This window comes from Lissotriton helveticus, assembly GCF_964261635.1.
Source record: "Lissotriton helveticus chromosome 1_1 unlocalized genomic scaffold, aLisHel1.1 SUPER_1_unloc_35, whole genome shotgun sequence".
Classification (NCBI taxonomy): Eukaryota; Metazoa; Chordata; class Amphibia; order Caudata; family Salamandridae; genus Lissotriton; species Lissotriton helveticus.
Genome location: NW_027611676.1, coordinates 172,063 through 189,714, shown reverse-complemented (window position 1 = coordinate 189,714; position 17,652 = coordinate 172,063). Strand labels below are relative to the sequence as shown.

The 17,652-nt window shown below is 50.3% G+C and overlaps 1 protein-coding gene across 1 annotated transcript in view; it reads left to right on the top strand.

The window, feature by feature from the left end:
• LOC144805953 (uncharacterized) overlaps positions 1 to 16,291 on the top strand; it is a 630,307-nt gene extending 614,016 nt beyond the window's left edge. The window contains exon 9 of the mRNA XM_078672414.1: positions 14,477 to 16,291. Coding sequence (XP_078528540.1) covers positions 14,477 to 15,713 — 1,237 coding nt within the window. The 3' untranslated portion in view covers positions 15,714 to 16,291. The remainder of the gene's footprint in view (positions 1 to 14,476) is intronic.
• Positions 16,292 to 17,652: the final 1,361 nt, after the last annotated feature.

The following is a 17,652-nucleotide window of genomic DNA, read 5'->3' as shown; positions in this document are numbered from 1 at the left end:
TATGCCCTTTATGTAGGGATAAATAAGGGTCTCCTACACCGACTCCAACTTGTGCAGAATGCTACTGCCGGGCTGATGATGGGCCTTCCTAAATTCCTCTCTGTTGCGGCTACCATCAAGAGCCTTCATTGGCTTCCTTTGGGTCGGAGAATTGAGTTTAAAGCCCTGTGTTTGGTGCACAAGGCCTTTTACAATATGGGATCAGAAGGCATTAAAAACTGTTTCGGGGGCGTGGCTTCGCGGGCGAAGATGGTGGACGAAGATGGTGGACGCCTTCTAGAGCTCCCACCAGCCCGACATCCATCCGTCGATTTATCCTGGCTCCCAGACCCGATCTGCAGCTCACACCCGGGGTGATTGTAACGGACAGCGGGGGTGTCATCCGGTGCATAGTGTGGCGCTCCCGGGCCCCCCGAAGCGGTGATAGCGACAGAAGCGGCCTGCGAGTGCAGCCTGGGCCTCAATTTTGGCACCTCCCGGACGGGAGTTCTTCGCGCGGGCCGGCCGCGCCAACGTATACTCCTGGCCCGATGACCCGGATCAGCGGGGGAGCTGTGGGTGATACATCGGACCTGTCCCTTGCTGAGTCTGTGAAGGCCCGTGCAGCGGGGACCTCTGAAGAGAGCTGCGGCCTACACGGGGACCAGGAGACCGGGACCTCGAGTTTGGAGGCTCCCGGCTACGAGTGGTGGTGTCCGGTGGTGGCCTGGGCGGGGAAGTGGAGGGACCAGTGGTGCTGTGACGCCTGGGGCGCGACCCTGCCCAATGAGCCTGGCATAGCGCTGCGGCGCTTCCTTGGACCACGGGCCGGGGGACGGCCTGAAGTTCCGGCGGGTGTACCACCCGAGCCCTGGGAGGCCCTGCTGCAGTGCTGGTGGTGACGACGAGAGGGAAGTGAGTGATCCCTGGGGCTCCGACTGTGCGTGTGGACGAAGGGGAAGGGGGGCCGTGGCCCGCGGCTGCAGCGCCCGAGGGCTACCCAGTGCGATTGGACTGTGCAGTGAAGGGGCCCCCTGTAGTCCAGGGCTGGCAGCAGATCGCTGAGTGGCCTGGAGTGGAGCCACGAGGCCCCCCTGTCGAGCAGCGTCCAGATCAGGGGTCCTACAGCGAAGGGACAGGGTCCGGCAAGACCACGCTGTGCACCTTAGACGGGAGGGCGGAACTGTATAAGGACCCGGGGTGCCCCTCAGCAAAAGAAGACGACAGTGTGGGGGAGTTGTGAACCCGGGGGCAGGAGAGACTGCGCTGCGGCAACTTACTAACGATTTGAAGACAACAGCCTCCCGGTGCGCCTCAGAAATGACCAGGGGCAGAGGGGGCAGCGGGCCCGCCAAACAGCGGCCCAATGATAAATTCACCGGGCCGAGTGGGGGGCCCGGAGCATCTGGAGGCGGTCAGGGGACGGGGCCGGACAATGCAGCGCTCATGGCAGCGATTACTCAATCCAGGGACATGCTGGACGCCAAAATCGGAGCGGTTGGGGCAGATGTGACCCTGCTGCGTCAGGACCTGCACAACGCGGTGACACGTATCACAGAGGCAGAATCCAGAATCTCGGTTGTGGAGGACAACGTGGGGGCCCTAAAGCAGAAAATGGCGGCGATGGAAAACATCCAAAAAGGCCTGGCGCTCCGAGTGGAGGATGCCGAAGGGCAGGCGCGCAGGAATAATAACCTTCGCTTTGTGGGCTTTCCCGAAGGATGTGAGAAAGAGATATGGAACGCTTCTTGTCCCAGTGGCTGGAGAGCTGGCTCCCTCCGGATGTTCTATCACGCTGTTTCGTGATAGAGCGCGCACATAGAGCCCCGACTCAGAAGCCTCCTGTGGGGGAGCGGCCCAGGCCGGTGATAGCTAAAATTCTGAACTTCCATGATAGAGACACTATTCTACGAGAGGCGAGGGCAAAGGACTCTCTTCTATTTGAGAATCAGAAGATCATGATCTTTCCGGACTTTACCAGAATAGTGCAACAACAACGACATTCATTTTTAGCTGCCAAGGCGAAATTGCGAGGTCTGAAGATCCAATACTCCTTACTTTATCCGGCCCGCCTACGGGTAGTGTTTCAGTCGCGGACCCACTTCTTTGATACCCCGGAGGCAGTCTTTGAATGGACGAATGAGACAGTGAGGGTCAGGCCGCATGCCCAGCCGGGCCTGAACCCGGGTCAGTCGAGGGGCCCATCGCAGGAGCGGGATGACCAGAGTGTCCGGGGCAAGAGGAACAGGAGATCTAGATCGCGGAAGCGCTCCTCTTCTCGCAGTGGAAAACAGGACGGCGCGCCTACTGACTCTGCCCACTCCGGACAGGATCATTGAGGGACTTCAGGGGGGCGAGTTTGTCTGTGGATATTACAGGCTCCCGCTGGGAGGAGTTGCATAGCTGTGCCTTGCTGAGCTGACAATTGAACACTGAGCATATGGCCGCCACTGGCTTTATATACTTGTGATTGTGTGAGGCGGCGGGGTGGGGTTCGGGGTGCTTTTATGCAGGGGCTACTTGCCTCCTACACGTGTGGGAGTTGGCAGGGGGGTTCTTTTGGTTGAGTGGGTAGTTGGGATCCATTGGTATGGTTGGCCTTGGGTGCTCTGTTTTGGGCCCGAGGTTGCCCATGCCGCGACAGATACTTCAGAGTTCTATGAGGTATAGGGGTGGGTGGCAGGGGAAGGGGGATAGGGAGTTGAGGGGAAGGTTCTGGGGGGGAGTGGGTGGGGGGGTTAGGGGTGGTTGGTGGGGGGTGCTTGTGATTTCTAATGCCTTGCTACTGACTGTGCTGTGCGCCAGGGCCTGGTGCTGGGTGCTTTTGTGTTGTGTTCCATTGGATCATGGCTGATACATCAATTCCGGGGCTCCCCAGGGAGTCCATGCGCATACTGAGTTGGAATGTTAGAGGGATGCTGGATAAAATCAAGAGGGGGGCGATTTTGAGGTGGGGAAGAGGGAAGCAGCAGATGTCTTACTGCTACAAGAGACGCACATGATGGGGACGAAAGTGATTAGCATGCAGAGATTTGGTTACCAACAGGTTTTCCATGCTGGGTTTTCCAGGGGCTCCAGGGGGGACGCCATCTTGGTCCATCGCAGGTTGGCTTACATTCATGAGCGACAGTGGATAGAGCCGCAGGGCCGGTACGTTTTTGTAAAAGGAATGGTGGGTACCGAATCCGTTGTGTTTGGGAGTATATATGCCCCTCCCCCTTTACAGTGGTCCCTGGCTGAGAGGTTGTTTGCGGTGTGGGCGGAAATCCCGGAGTCCCTAGCAGTGCTGGGAGGAGATTGGAATGATGTGCTGGATGTGCACATGGATCGTCGGAGACCACGGGAGATGCTGACTGCTGCTGCCCCTACCCGGCTGAGTGCGACGGTGGAAGGGTTGGGCTGGGTGGATGTTTGGCGACACATGCATGCTAAGGCCCGAGAGTATACCTATGTTTCTGCTGTGCATGGTTCCTTCTCACGGCTGGACTATGTTTTTGTGCCCTGTGCGTTTCTGAGTAGAGTGCGGGAGGCGGGTATCCTGCCTAGGGGGTTGTCTGACCATTCCCCGGTGGCCGTGGAGGTTGAATTGCATAGGAAGAGACAACCGTTCCGATGGAGGATGTCTTAGTGGCACCTTCAGCAAGCTGAACATGTACAGCACATGCGAGGTGCGATTGCCCATTATTGGCAGGAAAACCTTGTGGTGAACATGGATGTGACGGTGGTCTGGGAAGCCATGAAGCCCACTTTGAGGGGAATTGACATAGCGTGGTGCGCGGCGGCCCGTCGCCGACGTCGGGAGGCCATAGTTGCTGCAGCGGCGCGGGTGGAAATTCTGGAGCGGCGGTGTCAGAGAGAGGGAGATGATGTGGTGGTGCGGCTGCTCCTGCAGGCGCAACAGTCCTATGCGTCCGTGTTGATTGATGAGGCCCGGCAGGCGTGGCTGGCCACGCGGAGTAGAGTATATCAGTGGGGAGACAAGTCCTGTACTATGCTCCATAGGTTATGTCAACGTACCCTGCAGCTACTTACCCTACCTGGACTCACGGATGGGGATGGTGTCGCTATAACGGACCCAGTTGAACTGGCAGCGAGTTTTGCCCGATATTATGCGGGGCAATATGCGCCGCAGGATTGCCTTCCGGCTGACGCGGTCGATACATTTATTGCCGACCTGCCCCCGAGGGCAGTCTTCGTTGAGACGAGAGCAGCGTTAGACCTTCCTCTTACCGCGGAGGAGCTGGGGACGCGCTGGGGCAGCTCAACACAGGGAAGGCACCCGGGCCGAGCGGCTTCCCGTGTGAATTCTATAAGAAATTCCATCTTCGATTGGGGTCCCATTACAGGACTGCACTGGAGGCAGCGCGGGAGCTAGGTCGGCTGCCAGCTGACTGGCGCCACGCTGAGGTGGTGGTTTTTCAGAAGCCGGGTAGGCCCTCTGACCGACATGACTCGTATCGCCCTATATCTTTGCTGAATATCGAAGCTAAACTGCTGGCTAAGGCGTTGGCGAACCGCCTTCTCCCCTATGTAGCTGATCTGGTCCACCCGGATCAGGCTGGTTTTATGCCGCGTAGGGCGACGCGGCACAATATTAGACGGGCGCAGACGGCTGTGGACGCAATGGGGGCCACCAGGGAGCGGGCAGCCCTACTGTTGGCGGATATAGATAGGGCGTTTGATTCTGTGAGTTGGACCTATTTATTTGCGCTCCTGCCTCATCTTAATCTAGGCCCGGTGTTTATCTCGTACATCAAACTGCTATATACTGATATTACGGCATCCGTGCATGTCTCGGGAGCGGTGTCAGAGAGGTTTCCAATCGGTCGGGGGACCCGTCAGGGGTGCCCGCTGTCCCCGTACTTATTTGCACTAGCCATGGAGCCCCTGGCCTCTTGGGTACGCATCGACGCGCAGCTACGGGGCTTCGTGTGGGATGGGGGACTCACTGACAGGATCGCACTCTATGTGGACGACGTCCTCTTCTTCCTCCCGGATTTAAATAGATCGGGCCCGAGTATTGGAAATCATGCGCATATTTGGCAAGGTGTCGGGCCTCTGTCTTAACCCGCGCAAGTCCACCCTATGGGTGCTGGGTGACGGGGCAGGTGCGGGCTCTTGGGCGTTGACCTTGCAGGTGGCGGCCGGGGGCATGATGTATCTTCGAGTGTTCCTGTCCGAGTCCGCGGCGATCTCATGGGAGCGCAACGTGATACCGGTGTGGGAGAAGGTCCAGACGGATATTAAAACATGGTCCCGGATGCCTCTTACCATATATGGTAGGTCTGCGATCTTTAAAATGGTCGCACTTCCGCGCCTTTTATATCAGCTGCAGAACCATCCGCACCAGATCGCATCTCAGTGGTTCCGGCAGGTCAATTCTGTCCTAGGCCGCTTCTTGTGGGATGGGGGTGCAGCTAGGGTGGCGCTGCGTACCTGCTTCCTATCCACGTATTGTGGTGGTCTTGCTACGTCGGACTTACTGTCATATTATCAGGCCTCCCATTTGTTAGTACTGAATGAATGGTGGTACGGGGATGGAGGAGACCCGGCATACGCTCTAGAGCGCTCGCTGATGGGGGACAATACGCTGCACACAATCCTATACTCGGCCAGACTGCCGAGGCGGCTGCCATGTGCCACACAAGTGGTTTTTGCGATTTGGCGACAAGCACTGCGTCGCATGGGCTGGTGGGGTAGATTGACAGCGGAGACCCCGTTGTGGAATAACGGGTGGCTCCCCGCACTGGTCTCCCTAGCGGGGTTTGGCGGATGGGATTCTATTGGGATCTCTTCGCTTGGAAATGTTATGACCGGTGTAATTCTCAAGTCATTCCAGGAGCTTAGGAACGAATTCCATATGCCCAAGACCCAATTTTTCAGGTATCTGCAGTTTCGTCACGCGCTTGCGCCTAGTCTAGTTGGTTTGGAGTCGCTGCTGGAATTCAGCCCAGTGGAAGTGAAAGTTTTCATGGGAGACCTCGGGGATAAGAAGGTGTCCCGTATCTACCAAACACTGGTCACTCACTGTTCCTCTTCCCTACTTCCATTGAAGGAAACCTGGGAAAAGGATGTTGGACCCCTGGATGAGGATGATTGGAGGGAGGCCTTGGAGTCCCCGCGTGGGACCGCTATCGCGGTACGACTCCGATTAATCCAATTTAAATATTTGCATAGGGCTTACTATACACGGGAGCGGCTGTGGAAGGCGGGCCTGATTGTGTCCCCGGAGTGCCTGCGATGTGGAGCTGAGAGGGGTACTCTGTTGCATACTGTATGATCTTGTGCTGGCCTGACTAGGTTCTGGAATGGTGTATGGAGCTGCCTGTCAGAGGTACTGGGATGGGATCTCCCCCGCACTCATCGTTTGGGCCTTCTCCATGTACTGGAGGGCGTGGGAGGGAATATCTACAAACGTCACCTTTTGTTACTGGGTCTGGTTGTGGCCAAGCGGGACTTGGCACGAGCATGGAAGAATGAGCGAGCCCCCCCCACTGCACGCATGGAAGGCTGGACTAGACTATTTTATGGGGCTAGAGCGCCCAGTGTTTGAGGCCCCCGAAAACACTACAAAATCTGGAAAAGGTGGGCCGACTACAGGGATTTAACTCTGGAGCCTCCAGCAGAACCTGACGATGGTCCGGATCTAGACGATGGACTTCAGGCCTAGGGAGGCGCATGGTCAACACCCTCACCCACTACGCCGGCCACACGCTTGATCCCGTCTTCTCTTCCAGCAAGTACATCACCTTCAGCCACGCCACCGGACTCCACTGGACCGACCACAGCTGCGTCCACTTCAGCTTCAAAAGATCCACGACCCACCACCACCCGCAACAGGTATCTCACAGGAATTGGAGCAAGATCACCGCAGACCAGCTCACCACCTCCCTCAGCCAGAGCCCACCCGCCAACACAACGGACCCCAACGAAGCAGCCCGCAACTTCACACAGTGGCTGACCGCCTGCGCCGACGACCTCGCGCCTCTAAAGAACCCTCCCAGCAGACCCAGAAGCAAGAAGGCATCCTGGTTCACCGACGACCTCAAGAACTCCAAGAAGCCCTGCCGCACCCTCGAGAAAGCCTGGCTCCTCGACCGGACCACCGACAACATGACCGCCCTCAAACACGCTACCCGCAAGCACCACCAGCTCATCTGCACCACCAAGAAGAAATCCCTGAAGGAACGACTGGACATCAACGCCCACGATAACAAAGAGCTCTTCACTATCGTCAAGGAGTTCTCCAACCCCAGCACCGGCATCAACGACATCACTCCGTCACAAGACATCTGCGACTCCCTCGCCTCGTTCTTCCACCGCAAGATCGCCGACATCCACAACAGCTTCGGCGCCCTACCCACGCACCCAACCGTCGAACCAACGCCCCCCCACCGCCACCCTTTGCACCTGGACCACGGTGACCACCGAAGACACAGCCTGCACGATGAACACCATCCACTCCGGATCACCGACCGACCCCTGCCCACACCACGTCTTCAACAAGGCCGACTCCACCATTGCACCCCAACTCCGGAACATCATCAATGCCTCCTTCAACACCGCCACCTTCCCGGAGAGCTGGAAGCACGCCGAGATCAGCGCCCTCCTGAAGAAACCTACAGCGGACCCCACCGATCTCAAAAACTTCCGCCCCATCTCGCTCCTCCCTTTTCCTGCTAAAGTCATCGAGAAGATCGTCAACAGACAGCTGACCGCTTTCCTTGAGACGAACGGATCCCTGGACCCCTCGCAGTCCGGCTTCAGAGCCAACCACAGCACCGAGACCGCCCTCATCGCAGCCACCGACGACATCCGGACCCTGCTCGACAAGGGGGAAACAGTGGCCCTCATCCTCCTGGACCTCTCCTCTGCGTTCAACACGGTCTGCCACCGCACCCTAGTCCAGCGCCTCAGCAACATCGGTATCCAAGAGAAGGCACTGGAGTGGATCATCTCGTTCCTCGCCGGAAGAACACAAAGAGTCCGCCTCCCCCCATTTCGCTCCGAGGCCACCGAAGTCATCTGCGGCGTCCCGCAAGGATCTTCACTCAGCCCCACCCTCTTCAACATCTACATGAAACCTCTCGCAGCCATCGCACGCCAGCACAACCTCAACATCATCTCTTACGCCGACGACACCCAGCTGATCCTCTCCCTCACCAGAGACCCCGACACCGCCAGAACCTGCCTACACGAAGGGATGAAAGACGTCGCCGAGTGGATGAAGGACAGCCGCCTGAAACTGAACTCGGACAAGACAGAAGTCCTCATCCTGGGATCTTCGCCCTCCGCCTGGGACGACTCCTGGTGGCCCCCAGCCCTGGGCACCGCACCCAAGCCAACCGACCATGCTCGCAACCTGGGCTTCATCCTGGACCCCTCCCTCTCGATGACCAGACAAGTCAACGCCGTCTCCTCATCGTGCTTCAACACCCTGCGTATGCTTCGCAAGATCTTCCGCTGGATCCCGACCGAGACCAGGAAGACTGTCACCCAGGCACTTGTCACCAGCTGACTGGACTACGGAAACGCCCTCTACGCCCGAACCACAACCAAGCAACAGAAAAGACTCCAGCGCATCCAGAACGCCTCTGCCCGACTCATCCTGGATGTCCCCCGACGCAGCCACATCTCCAGCCACCTGAGGAACCTGCACTGGCTCCCCGTCGACAAGAGGATCACGTTCCGGCTCCTCACCCACGCACACAAGTCTCTCCACGACCTGGGCCCCAAGTACCTCAACGACCGCCTGACCTTCTACACGTCCACCCGCCAGCTACGGTCCACCAGCCTCGCCCTCGCAGCCGTACCACGCATCCGAAGAGCCGCCGCCGGAGGAAGATCCTTCTCTTACCTGGCTGCCAAGACTTGGAACTCCCTCCCCATCCACCTTCGGCTGACCCAGGACCATCTCGCCTTCAGGAAACAACTCAAGACCTGGCTGTTTGAGCAGTAGTATACCCCTCCCCCCAAGCGCCTTGAGACCCTCCCGGGTGAGTAGTGCGCTATACAAATGGCATGATTGATTGATTGATTGATGGTGCCTGGCATGATATAAACAGTTACTGGAGGCTTACTGTGATCACGTGCACTGGGTTAGGGAGGGATAAGGGGTGGGTAGAGGGGTTGTTGGGTGGCTGTGGGAGGTGGGGGGAGATAGATGGGGGGGTTGTTCTTTTTATTGATTGGGTTTACAAGATACTGAGACATGTGTTGATATTTGGCAGTGATCTCCTGACTGTGGAGAGCTGTGTATATGCCTTGACCTGATCAATCAATAAAATTTCTTGTGAGAAAAAAAAAAACAGTTTCGGAGATATGTCCCTGGTAAGCCGTTAAGATCTTCCAGCAAGAATTCGGTGCGATCCCATTGGATGTGCGGGGTGACATGCGTCTAACGTGATTGTTATTGAATTGCTAAACGGAGTCTCTACTCTTTCCCATCGGCCTGGTGGGACATCAACAATTAGCAAGCTCAGAGGTGAGGGATATTAGGCTTTAAACCTCAGCCTTAAGTTGACGAAGCTCCTGAGAGATCTTCATGGGTTTGGCGTCATTAGTAATGTGGGAACAGGAGGTCGCGTTGGGGCCAGGAGGCCAGGCGAGACTGCTCCGGTTTATGGTGTTAGGGAGAAGCTGAGTTGGGAGAACCAAGGGAGGGGGGAATAGAGATGGAGTCATGATTGAGGAGTGGGGGTGTGGGACTCATAAACTGATTGATGAGTACATAGGTGGCATGTTGTTGGTCATGTTAGGGGGTCCGAGACAGCAAGTGTCAGGGTTTGGTCCAGAAAGGGTGTCACAGATGCATCAGTGCTGACAGCGGGGGCACAGCACTCTCACCCATTCTTTTTAATCTACTCATGGAGCCCCTGGCAAACGCATTGAACTCGACGAACACTCTATATCACCTATATGTGGACAACACCCAGCTGTATAGGAAAATCTCCTCACCAGAAGACTTTATCCCCCTCAACACTATTCCACAGTATACTCAAAGTTGGCTCACTGGCAACCACCTCTTGCTTAACACCCAAAAAACTGAATTCCTCCTCATTTCCCCACCCAATCACACACCCAAGATAGACTTATGGTTGAAACATCTAACTTCCTTTGACTGTGGTCCGCACATCATTGACTCCGCGAAATCCCTGGGAGTCACCATAGACAAACACCTGAACATGCAGACACAAATCACCAATGCCATCAAGTGAGCTAATCACCACATGAGTATACTAAGGAAACTTAAACCCTTCCTCCCACAGACCGACTTAAAAATGGCAGTACAAGCCCTAGTGCTACCAAGATTAGACTATGGAAGCACCACTCTATGCGGTCTCCCCAAATACTGGCCGGCCCGCTGAGGGCATCGCTTAATGCTGCGGCCAAACTGGTATCAGGAACTAAAAGAAATAACTACATCTCCCCGACCTTGAAAGTTCTGAACTGTCTGCCCTACGAGGCAAGAATACACCTAAAGATCGCTTGCATGACCCATAAAGCCCTGCATAGTAATACCCCCAGTTACTTAGCTCTAAAGCTAGAGCAATCGGGAGGATGCAGACAACTGCGAAGTGTGAGTTCACTACTACTGCAACCACAATCCTTCCATAAAAAGAGAACTGGTTGCAGAGCATTCTCAGGAATTGCACCGAAGATTTCGAACTCCCTACTTCCAGTGGTACGTGGAATCTCCTCCTTTACCTCCTTCAAAAAAGAACTAAAAATGCATCTAATGAACTAATTCACATCCTAAAACTTTAATTTTGTTGTGACCTCTAGTCACCTGTGCGATCCATATATTATTGCCTACATCTTTTGTATTGAAAGCGAATACCGAATGTATGTTTACTACTTCAACCACCTAATGTTCAATAACTGTGTATTGTGAAGCGTTCTGATTCCCACGTGTATCATTCGTTCTTGACTACTAGTCACCTATGCTATCCATATACTACTATCTATCTCTTTTGTACTGAATGGCGAATATCGGATGTATGTTTACTACCTCAACCATCTAATGTTTAATAACTGTATATTGTAAAGCGTTCTGATACCCTTGTGGGTCATGTTAGCGCTTTATAAAACTTTATCTATATATATATATATAAAAACAAATGTATTTCTGTCTGTCTATTTGTCCTTTATGCATTACTACATCATTCATATGATCGCCATGAAACTTTGGGAAGTTGTTGAGTGCACTCCCGCGAAGGTTTCTGGCATAATTTATTTTTAACTATCGGCTCCCCAGGGCCCTCATAATCTTGCGAATACTGAAATTGTCAGCGAATTTGCGAGCATCGTCGACCGTTATGCCCCCAAACGGAAATTGATTGGTTGATCTACATCTGAAGCACGAAAGAAAAAGGCATTACAAGCTTCAGAAACAGACGAGCACGGGAAGGAAGATTAGAAGCTGTTCAAATACAAACTGCTCAAACCCGTACTTCTCAAACGAACGAGCAACGAGAATCAAGATTGGAAGCCGATTGAGTACGCACTGCTCAAGCCTGTTCTTCTCAAACAAATGAGCAACGAGAATCAAGATTGGAAACAGATCGATTACGCACTGCTCAAGCCCGCTTGAATGTAACAGGAGAGCAACAAGAATCAAGATTGGAAACCGATCAATTACGCACTGCTCAAGCCCGCTCGAATGAAACAGGAGAGCAACAAGAATCAAGATTGGAAGCCGATCGAGTACGCACTTCCCAAGCCACACTTTAAAATGTTGTCCATATTAAAATCAATAAGTTTCAATAAAAAATGACACAATGTCAATTGAATGTTATCATAAAGAGTTTCCTTGAATTTCCTTTCTTTTGAGACCGCAGCAACGCACGACGGGTAAGCTAGTAAATAAAAAAAAATGTTCAGAGATAAGTGGCAGAGATGAGGTGAAGGTGTTAGTATCGAGTCAGTGTATTTCAGTGGTCGCTGCTCTAGGGGTGTGATGAGGGCCCAGGCTATTATGACGAAAAATGTTGGTTGAAACAAGCTGCAAGGGTAATGGTAAATGAATGCTGTTGGGTAACCTGATGAAGGTGGATAGGGAGGAGGGGAAAGGGGTGAAGCAATACAATTAGTGGGGAGAGGGGAGGATACACAATGAGGTACCCATGGGATGACTAAAGGGATAGGATGAGCTTGGGCCAGGAAGGAAACTTACTTCATCACAGAGAGTTTGATGAGTGAGGAAATGTTTCATCATGTAATTCTAGGCTGCGTTCAGATGCTTGGATGAGGATAATCTCATTATTATAAAGGGAGATGGTTGCCTCAGCTCGGCGAACAATAGAGGGAGTTACAGAGAGTCTGAGACCTTGGGGAGTTTTCGTGGATTCAGTGATCCGGAGCAGAGAGCAAAGGGCCTTGCTTCATTGAGCTGGTCTTTTACTGTAGAAGATAAGGTCACTTATGGTAGCTCCTTTATTCGTGCAGACATAGGGGGTATAAAAAGGGTTTCTGGGAGAAATTTGAGAAGCCTGTGTTTTAAGTTCTTGAATACACTTTTAGATAGTTTAGGGGTATATGATAGTGTAGGAATTTCAGCCGTCTGGAACAAGTTTGGAGTCTGGTGATCTTGGAGAAAGGGAATCCATGGCTAAGGTTTCCAAATATCCCGAGTGGAAAGAGGGGAAGGACCGGAGTACTACATGCTCACGTGGGGGGAAGCTTAGGGGAGTTGAGGAGAAGGGGGTATGGTCAGATGAAAGAAGGAAGGAAGGGATGGAGCAAATCATGGGGTGGCTGGAGGAAAGTTCCTTGACTCCGTTCTTCAAAGACAGCCCATTAAACATTATCATGACAGAAGATGCCAAGAGAGAAGAAGGTACTCCTTCTATTTGGGCTCCTCAGCGTTATATGCATGCGATTACTAGGTGGTAAACAGCAAATCCTGAAGAGAGGGTACAGCTGCAAATATAAAAAAGGGAAGTTGAAATACATTAGGTCAAACTTGATTATGCAATTAGGAAGATGGACTTGGAAATTAGATAGACCGAGCCAGTCTGGAAATCTAAGCAGAATTAGTAAACAACATCATTCTAAGATGGGCCGCCACTGTGGAAATACTTAGAAGCTATAGAACATGATAGTCCTTCTTATATGTCCATAAGAAGGACATGCTAAGTCCTATGTCAATATCTAGATTCCTAGAGTCTTAAAGGCGCTGTCATTTTAGATTGGGCAGGGACATTATATGGGGAGAGGGTCGATACATGATGCAGGGCCTACAAGGCTCAGATAGAGCCCCTTTACGCCACAAGGGGCCCAAACACAATCAGTGCATAAAAGGCCTCCGTAATCAAGCCTTGAGACAACAGCGAATGGAATCCTCCTGAAAAAAGAGTTAGTAGTTAGTAGTGAATGAAACCAGGCACCTCCGTGAAAAATAAGATTTGATGTATGGCACAACATCCTGATGTCCTCCGTGCTGTCTTGAGTCTTCCTGATCCATCTCTTACTCCAAGAGCTGTTCTTGTTTTAACAAAACCTTGACCATATGTATCTACCTAAAGCTGTAACTATATATAACCATATCGTATGCGTGCTATGCGAGCGCCCTTTTTTGTTTGTTAAGTCACTCTATGAACACCTTTGCTGAAATAAGTAAGATGTGGCGTATTCAAAGGAACTTTTATGCAAAGATCTCTGTACGGTTAAATGTGTCTTAAATATGTCTTGATAAGTTTCAACAATAGTAATAAATTAGATGCTTTTACAATCAACTGAAAATTGAATATGCACATTCTGGTATTTTCCATTTAAGTAATTTAAATCTCTTTACATCCGACAGAAAACTATCCTTGACTGCACAAAATGTTTAAGAATAACGAAGATAATACTGTAAATCTGCAAAAGTAAAGTCAGAAACATTGAGTTCCAGTATTCAGGAAAACATAAGCCGAACCTGAACATAAACTGACAAATCTTTGAAGTACCGTCCAGGGCAATTCGGTGGTTCTACGATTCTCAGCTGTGCACCTCCGTGCCTCAAGATGAAGAAATGACCTCTAGAAAATTAAGGCAAAACTAATCAAACACTTCTTGTGTAAACATGTCTAATACCAGCTCTGATCATGATGTGGTTACAGCAGTACTCTGCTTCCTAAAGTGATATCAGACCACCATTCAGTGCTACAGGTGTATTGTAAACTCCTTCAGGCCATTCCACAGCAACCAGCGAAAAGCACAGTTAACTGAAAGTTAGAGAAAGGGGGGTTCTGCTATATAAACACAGAGTATCTTTACCAAGACTAAAACTGCATCAGAGAACACACACAGGGGAAAAGCCATACAAATGTAATGAATGTCTGAAGAGCTTTAAACAATTATCAGGCCTCTAAAAGCAGCAGCGAACGCACACAGGGGAAAAACCATATAATTGCAGTGAAGGTGGAAGTAGTTTTACGGAATCATCTAAACTCATGAGTCATCAGCGAACACCCACTGGAGAAAAACCATTCAAGTGCAATGAATGTGGGAAGAGGTTTATATATTTATCACACCTAAAACAGCATCAGAGAACACACACAGGGGAAAACCCATATCCTTGCAGTGAATGTCTGAAGAGCTTTAGTCTATTATCATACCTAAAACGGCATCAGAGAATACACACTGGAGAAAAACCATATCCTTGCAGTGAATGTCTGAAGAGCTTTAGTCTATTATCATACCTAAAACGGCATCAGAGAACACACACTGGAGAAAAACCATATCCTTGCAGTGAATGTCTGAAGAGCTTTAGTCGATTATCACTCCTAAAACAGCATCAGAGAACACACACAGGAGAAAAACCATATCATTGCAGTGAATGTGGAAGTAGTTTTAGTTCCTCTTCAGTATTAATGTATCATCAACAAACACACACAGGGGAAAAAATATATCCTTGCAGTGAATGTCTGAAGAGCTTTGCTAAATTATCGCACCTAAAGGAGCATCAGAAAACACACACTGGGGAAAAACCGTTCCAGTGCAATGAATGTGGGAAGAGATTTTGTCGCTTATCAGTTCTACATAGACATCAGCGAACACACACTGGAGAAAAACCATACCATTGCAGTGAATGTGGGAAGAGCTTTAGTCAATTATCATACCTAAAACTCCATCAGAGAACACACACAGGGGAAAAACCATATCATTGCAGTGAATGTGGAAGTAGTTTTAGTGACTCATCAACATTAAAGGTTCATCAACGAACACACACTGGAGAAAAAGCATACCATTGCAGTGAATGTGGAAGGAGTTGTAGATCCTCTTCAGGATTCAAGTATCATCAACAAACACACACAGGGGAAAAATCATATCATTGCAGTGAATGTCTGAAGAATTTTCATACATTATCGCACCTAAAGCGGCATCAGAAAACACACACTGGGGAAAAACCATTCAAGTGCAATGAATGTGGGAAGAGATTTTGTGATTTATCACATCTAAAACTGCATCTCCGAACACACACTGGGGAAAAACCATATACTTGCAGTGAATGTGGAAGTAGTTTTAGTGTATCTTCAACATTAAGGAATCATCAGCGAACACACACTGGAGAAAAACCATACTATTGCAGTGAATGTGGGAAGAGATTTTGCCTCTTATCATACCTAAAACAACATCAGAAAACACACACTGGGGAAAAACCATTCCAGTGCAATGTATGTGGGAAGAGATTTTGTGATTTATCAAACCGAAGATGGCATCAGCGAGCACACACTGGGAAAAAACTGTAGTGCGGCCCCTAGGGTCACGCTATTCTTTTCATTTTTGCACACAACACTCTGTATCTTCTGTGCAAGACGCCTTTGTGCCCACATGAGCTCATATTGTTATAGTTTGCTCACAGCGTGCAAGGTTGAAAATCAAGCCACTGTGCTTTCCAGTTCTGGTCAGTTTGTACTACCTAGACATAACATTAGGCACTTCTTGGCACGATTGAGAAAGACTTGCATTATACTAACATGCAGCCCTTCCTCAAGACAGACGGAAGATTTCCTTCTACGAACAAGAGCCTTGCTGAGCCTATGATGTAACCTTACTCCTACGTTCAATGGTGAGGGGTTCCCCAGAATTGTCCCAGAGATCTTCTTTTCTATAATATACATAATTCTACCAGGGGAGGGTGATCTAGGCATTATAGCCGTATTATCCACTGGTCTTTCAGAATTATCTCCCCCTTCTTGTTTTATGGTATTGTAACTTTGATCATTGTTTTTATCTTATGTATTATTCTGCTGGTGCTAGCTCGTTTACTGCATTATAGAACAACGCAGAGAGTTTGTTAGTTGAAAAATAAACATTTTAAACTTTACATAGACTCTGCATTATTTTGTGTGGACAAGCAAGGGTGAGTGAGCAAATGGGTATCGATTGCTACCGCGACTCTGAGAGGTCGGGAGTTCCGTGTTCTGGGTTTGTCTAAGCATTAGGTATCTTCGGAAGGTCTGGGGAGCTAATGAGACACTATAGCTAGTTGGTCTAGGGATTGTTGGTTCTTAGGTGCAAGTGCAGTACAACCAATCTTGCACTACCGGGCTATTTTCTTGTGCATAGTTCTGTATGTGCAGAATCTCTACAACAAAACCAATTCAAGTGCAGTGAATGTAGAAGTAGTTTTAGTTCCTCTTAAGGATTAATGTATCTTCAACAAACACACACAGGGAAAAAACCATTCCAGCGCAATGTATATAGCTTTTGTGATTCTTCAACATTAAGGATTCATCAGCGAAGTCACACAGGAGAAAAGCTATATCATAGCAGGGAACAAGAAAAAAGCTTTTTATCAATCTTCAAACCTAAAAACAATCAGCGAGCACTCCACCATCAATGAACGTGTCTATTCTGTGCTATTGTTTATTTCCCTACAGCTAGGAAAAATATGAAATATCAGGAAACCCATTGGGAGACTAGAACAAAGTGGACTAAAAGTAAAAAAACATTGTTTGTTTTCGTTCTGTGAGAGTTTTAACTAAAGAAATCCAAGCACACCTGACCATGCTGCCTGTAAAATCAACACCATGAACAATGCTTGGACTAACAAGGGTATTTTCAGCTAATTCTAGAGATTAGTACTAAAACATATAAACCAAACACACTCAAAACAATTTAACAAGCACAAAATGAAGATTCTTCAGAGCTGGCTGTGGGTTTGGTCATTTTATGCATCATTAATGGTTCTGTGACAGTGTCCAGAGAACTGTGTAGAAAAGCAGAAGTGAAAGCAGGAGAATGTGAGCTGCAGCTCTCTGGTTAACCCTTGCAGTGCATGACATTTACCTCTGAAGCAGGAGAATGTGAGCTCCAGCTCTCTGGGTTAACCCTCGCAGTGCTGACATTTACCTCTGAAGCAGGAGAATGTGAGCTGCAGCTCTCCGGGTTAACCCTTGCAGTGCATGACATTTACAGCTCTATGGGTTAACCCTCGCAGTGCTGACATTTACCTCTGAAGCAGGAGAATGTGAGCTGCAGCTCTCTGGGTTAACCCTCGCAGTGCATGACATTTACCTCTGAAGCAGTAGAATGTGAGCTGCAGTTCTGTGGGTTAACCCTTGCAGTGCATGACATTTACCTCTGAAGCAGGAGAATGTGAGCTGCAGCTCTCTGGGTTAACCCTCGCAGTGCTGACATTTACCTCTGAAGCAGGAGAATGTGAGCTGCAGCTCTCTGGGTTAA